The sequence below is a fragment of the Thamnophis sirtalis genome, unplaced genomic scaffold (genome assembly GCF_051295495.1).
Source record: "Thamnophis sirtalis isolate CommonGarterSnake01/CBP01778 unplaced genomic scaffold, rThaSir2_p1.2 scaffold_2, whole genome shotgun sequence".
In the NCBI taxonomy this organism is placed as follows: Eukaryota; Metazoa; Chordata; class Lepidosauria; order Squamata; family Natricidae; genus Thamnophis; species Thamnophis sirtalis.
Window position 1 is genome coordinate 78127773 of NW_028261382.1, and position 6270 is coordinate 78134042.

Genomic DNA, 6270 nt, shown 5'->3' on the forward strand with positions numbered 1-6270 from the left:
AATGTCTGGCTCATTGCTGGAGTCTTGAAAAGGAGCGAAATGTTGAACGCTGCTTCTTTTAGCTCAAGTTGTGCCCGTGAGCCTGTAAAGTCCTGGAGTGCGGGGTGATCGTTTCTGAAATGAGAGTGGAGAAGCTAGGCTTCGTGGTGACTGTTGGAGGAGCAAGGATGTAGTGGATGGCACCGAAGGCTCCCAGGTAGACATGGATGGACTCGGCTTCTCAGGAGGAAGAGACGGAGCGTCCGCCATGACTAATGATCCTTTCATGAAGAAGAGCCAAGTGGAGAAGACCAAAATCTCCTTGCGTGTGTTGATGGCTGCCTTGTTAGTGCTTCTCATCCTCTTCACCTTACTGGGCAACACACTGGTGTGCATGGCGGTGATCAAATTTAGACACCTGCGCTCCAAGGTGACCAACTTCTTCGTCATCTCCTTGGCTGTCTCGGATCTCTTTGTGGCTGTGCTGGTGATGCCATGGAAAGCAGTGGTCGAAGTGACCGGTTTCTGGCCTTTTGGGGGTTTCTGTGACATTTGGGTGGCTTTTGACATCATGTGCTCCACAGCATCGATCCTCAACTTGTGCATCATCAGCATGGACCGCTACTGGGCTATTTCCAGCCCCTTCTGTTATGAACGGAAGATGACCCAGCGGGTAGCTTCTGTGATGATCGGGGTGGCTTGGATGCTCTCCGTTCTGATCTCATTCATACCTGTCCATCTGAGATGGCACAAAGCCAGGGAGCTCCTTCCTGGTGAGGGATCAGGCTCCAACCTCACCTGGCCCCTCGAAGCCAACTGTGACTCTAGCCTCAACAGAACCTATGCCATCTCCTCCTCCTTCATCAGTTTCTACATTCCCGTCGCCATCATGATAGTGACATACACCCGGATTTTCCGCATTGCCCAGAGACAGATACGAAGGATCTCTTCTCTGGAGAGGGCTGTGGAACATGCCCAGAGTTGCCAAAGCTGTGAGTGTTCTCACGAGGTCTCCTTGAAGAACTCCTTCAGAAAAGAAACCAAGGTCCTGAAGACTCTTTCCATCATCATGGGAGTTTTCGTCTTCTGCTGGCTTCCTTTCTTTGTGCTCAACTGCATTGTGCCCTTTTGCAATCCCGACCTTCAGAAGATCGGGAAGCTCCCCTGTATCAGTGATACCGTTTTCAACATCTTTGTCTGGTTTGGCTGGGCAAACTCCTCTCTCAATCCCATCATCTATGCCTTCAATGCGGACTTCCGGAAGGCTTTTTCAGCCATCTTGGGCTGCGGTCGCTTATGTCCCAGCAATGCTGTGGAGACCGTAAATTTCAGCAATGAGTTGGTTTCCTACCACCACGACACCACTTGCCAGAAAGACCTCGGGACCTTAAGTTACCCACACTTTCTCCCTCATGCTATAACTCTTCCAGGAGAGGAGGAGGAGGATCTGGTGTCAGACAAGGCCCCTCAATCCTCTCGTGGTAACAGCGCAGCTGTTTTGTCGGCCATTATTCACGTGGAGTATGAAACAGATCTCTCACTGGAGAAGATCACTCCCTTTACCACCCATGTGTTGGATGAAGGGAGAACCAAGGATGATCATGCGGAGGGAGACGGAAGCAGTGAACATGAACCTTTTCCATGGGTTGGATGAAATGGGTGGCTGTGTGTGAGGAGAAAAGGGATCGGGCCTAATGAAATCATTTTGTATATCTCATCGAAAACAAATATTGATGTATCTTATTAGAAAGTATTTCTAGACTTGGAACATGAGTGCCAAACTCAATTTCATTGAGGGCCACATCAAGGTTGCGTTTGACCTCGAGGGGAGAGTGGGGCAGAGTGGGCGTGGCCAGCTTGACATGACTTGTAATGGAGGCGCCTGTGGCCCAAGCGCTCTGCCAGCATAAATGGACTCCTGAGCTCCGTTTTCAGCCAGGACTGCCTCCTGCAGCCCTCTGCTAGTGAAAATGGAGCTCTGTTTTTGCTGGCAGAGGGCTGCAGGAGGCTGTCCCAGCCAAAAACAGAGATCAGGAGAGCTGGTGTTGACCCTCCTGAACTCTGTTTTCCCTGGCAGAGACACTGCAGGACGGACTTTGGCTGTTTCCAGGGTGACCTCGTGGACCACATCTAAGCACCCCTCAGGCCAGATCTAAAATCCCGCGGGCCAGATTCCCCCCCCCCCCCCAGCCTTGAGTTTGACACCCCTGCTCTAGTGGGATAATTATGTTTGTTGCAGCAAAACAAAACAAAAAAGTGCATTGTGGCATTTTAAAAGCTATTATCGCATGAGGCTTCATGGACCACAGGACTACATCATGTATGTGATGAATTATTATTCAGAAACCTTTATAACAAAATAAATAGTTAGCTTTTAAAGTGTCCCAAGACTTTACTTGGTGTTTTTAGTAATTATGCAGCTGACAATCTTCAATCATTACATAGAACCAAAGAGAAGATTACTCTAAAAATGGTGTTTCCTCTCTCTTATGAGTAGATGTAAATCTCGTGCCACAGTTCTTTGCATGACTTAAAATGAAATCTGGTTCATACCACATTTTTTTAAAAAGGAAAAAATAGAAATGTTGGCTTTTATGACATAACTTCCAAAATACGAGATTTTATTAAGCTAATTTATAGATGGGACGTGGTTGTTCAGTGGCTAAGATGCTGAGCTTGATGATCAGAAAGGTCAGCAGGTCGGTGGTTCAAATCCCTAGTGCTGCGTAATGAAGTGAGCTCTCGTGACTAGTCCCAGCTTCTGCCAAGCTAGCAGTTTGAAAGCACGTAAAAATGCAAGTAGAAAATAGAGACCACCTTTAGTAGGAAGGTAACAGCTTTCCGTGCGCCTTTGGTGTTTAGTTATGGTGGCCACATGACCAAGGAGATGTCTTTGGACAGCGTTGGCTCTTCGGCTTAGAAACGGAGATGAGCACCGCCCCCTAGAGTTGGGAATGATTAGCACATATGTGCGAGGGGAACCTCATTTTGGTGAGGTACCAACGTTTAGTACTTTAAGGAGCCCCAGGCCATGCCTGAGTAAAGGAATGGAACGCCTGCAAATTTGAACTGAGGTAATGGAATGTGAGGCAACTGGCAGTTGGAACAGAGGTTTTTTCAGGTGGGGAGGGGGAGTAGAATGTCTAACTCCTTAGTATCAGAGCATATTAATATAAGGTAACTGGCAATTGGAACATAATTCTTTTCAGATGGGGAGGGTTAGAGTTACCTCCTTAGCATCAGACTATGTTAATAACTGTATAGGAAATACTAATGAACTGATAGTCATTTCAAATATATATATATATATATATATAGTTGATTGAGATAACTGAAGTTTCCATAAAGGTGCTGGATTGATCCCTCATCTAATTTCTAGAACTCTCAACATCAGCATTACTAGTTAGTTAACTTCATGTGTACAACCTCATCTTTCAAATTTGAATAGGCTGTTGAGGGAAACTCCTACAAGAAAACAATAAAAGTAATCACCAGGGGAATTAAAAGCAAACTAAAGTGGCCCAAAACAATAAGAAAACCACCCCAAAAATCTGATTGGAGATGCAATTTTCTACAGTAAGAAAGATAAGGGGCTTGTCATTGTCCCAATTTTTACTATATTGATGTAAACCATCCAGAATTGCTTGAACTGTGAGATGGGCGGCAAATAAAATTAGTAAATAAGTAAATCTATTGATATATACAGATTTTATGTACACACACACACACACACACACACACACACAGTACAAATACACACTCTCATATGGTACCTATTGTATGTATCATATGTGTAAGTATATGTGGGTATATTTTAGAAAATATGTTAGTATCTGTGTGCTTGTACAGTGTGTGTGTGTGTGTGTGTGTGTGTGAGAGAGAGAACACACATGTGCATCCTACCCGGGATTCTTTTAAATATGAGATCTTTTGGTCAACAGTCTTGACCTTCTAAATTTGAACTTGAATTTTGCTTGTTCCTTTAGAAACTGCCTTATTAGCATGAGTTGAAGATGAATTAGCACTGTTGTCAGACAACATCTGTTAGGTACCCTTGTATCATTTCACATTTCATAAACTGTTACGTGCAGACAGGCCCCTTTGCCCTCTGTATGTCAGAATCCCCATAGACACTCTTCACGTAAGGCGAAGGCTGTTCATTGCAAGTGGGATCGTATCTGAGACAAACCGATTAAATCCCTGATTTAAATGGAAATTAGTTGCTGAAGGAAGAAGGGCCTGTGGCAGCTACAGTGGCAGCCCAAACGATTTACTTGAGCATCATTTGGAAACTGCACAGTGGCTCCAGAATGTCCATTAAAGAATAAAGTTGATTATCCATAGCTCAAAGTTTCTGTGCTAAACCGAAAGACTTTTTGAAGAAAATTGGGATAGATGAGAACACGTTAATATTTTTCACACACCTCTCTAGGATACAATTCAGTTTTACTTTTCACTGGCATTATTATTATTATTATTATACAATTGTATCACAGCGGCCAGTTGTTTCGCTGGATTTGGCATTGGTTACTAGTCGGGCCCCACCCAGGGGCCTAGGACGTCGTAACACTGCGTGCAGATCCAAGCAGTGCGGCTTTTTGCATTTGACTGATGGTGATTTTGTCAATTTTTAACTGTTTCAAATGTAATTCCAGTGCTTTTGGAATAGCACCCAGTGTGCCAATTACCACTGGAATTACCATTGCTGGTTTGTGCCCTAGTCATTGAATTTCGATTTTTAAGTCCTGGTATTTTGCAATTTTTTCATGATCCTTCTCGGCGACCCTGCTATCACCTGGTATTGCGATGTCTATGATTGTGACCTTATTTTTCTCAACCAGTGTGATGTCTGGTGTATTATGCGCCAGTATTTTGTCTGTTTGTATACGGAAATCCCACAAGATCTTGATCATCTGATTTTCGGTGACTTTTTCAGGCTGATGTTCCCACCAGTTTGTTGCTGTTTTAATATTATAATTTTTGCACAAATTCCAATGGATCATTTGTGCTACTGAATTGTGCCACAATTTATAATCAGTCTGCGCGATTTTTTTACAGCAGCTGAGTATGTGATCAACAGTTTCAACAGCTTCTTTGCAAAGTCTGCATTTGGCATCATCAGAGGATTTTTCGATTTTGGTCTTAATGGCATTTGTGCGGATAACTTGTTCTTGCGCAGCCAGGATTAGTGACTCTTTCTTTAATGTACCTGTTGTTAACCATAACCAAGTTTGTTCACTGTCCACTTTATCTTTTATTTTTTCCAGAAATTGGCCATGCAGTGCTTTGTTCTGCCAACTCTCCATTCTTGATTTTATCACATCTTTTCTGTATTCTTGTTTCGTCTGTTGGGCCTTCAGTAGATTTTTGTTCTTTACTTCGATTAATAGATGTTCTTGACTTTCTTTTAAATAATCAGCCAGTGCATGTTTTTCTTCAACTGTTTGCTTCACTTGTAATAATCCTCTGCTACCTGATTTTCGGGGCAGGTATAGTCTATCAGTATCACCACGTGGATGTAAACTGTAGTGTATTGTCATTAGTTTCCTGGTTTTTCAGTCCAAAATGTCCAAATCAGCTTGTGTCCAGTTAACTATACCAGCTGTGTATCTTATAACTAGTATTGCCCAGGTATTTATGGCCTTGATTGTATTTCCACCATTCAATTTAGATTTCAAAATTTTCCTAACTCTGTTGGTGTACTCTCGCCTGACAATAGTTTTTATTTCTCCATGCTTGATGTTATCCAACTGCAGAATGCCTAAGTATTTGTAGGCTTCATTTTCGTTGCATTTAATTAGTTGGCCATTGGGCATTTCAATTCCCTCACATGCAGTGATTTTGCCCCTTTTTATGGATACAGTGGCACATTTTTCCATACCAAACTGCATTGAAATATCGGTGCTGAATACTCGGACTGTGTTTGTCAATGATTGGATTTCTATTTCTGACTTTCCATAGAGTTTTAAATCATCCATATATAGTAAATGCGAAATTTTTTCAGCTTCTTTGGCTGTTTGGTAGCCTAATTTCATTTTTTTTTAAAGATTACTGATAGTGGGATCATTGCGATGATGAAGAGAAGAGGTGAAAGTGAATCACCCTGGAAAATTCCTCGCTTGATATTAACCATTCCGTAGATCTCATTCCCTACTGCCAACTCAGTTCTCCATTGTTTCATCGCCTTTTCAGTAAAGGATGTAATATTTTTGCTAATGCCAGTTGTTTCTAAGCATTTTATGATCCAACTATGTGGCAGTGAGTCAAATGCCTTTTTGTAATCAATCCAGA

The 6270-nt window shown here is 42.7% G+C and overlaps 1 protein-coding gene across 1 annotated transcript; it reads left to right on the forward strand.

Moving 5' to 3' along the window:
* The first annotated feature begins 235 nt into the window (after positions 1 to 235).
* Positions 236 to 1633, forward strand: LOC106550609 (D(1) dopamine receptor-like). Its single transcript, XM_014068545.2, has one exon. It carries the CDS (start codon positions 248 to 250, stop codon positions 1631 to 1633), a length of 1386 nt encoding a protein of 461 aa, XP_013924020.1. The 5' UTR covers positions 236 to 247.
* The last annotated feature ends 4637 nt before the right edge of the window (positions 1634 to 6270 follow it).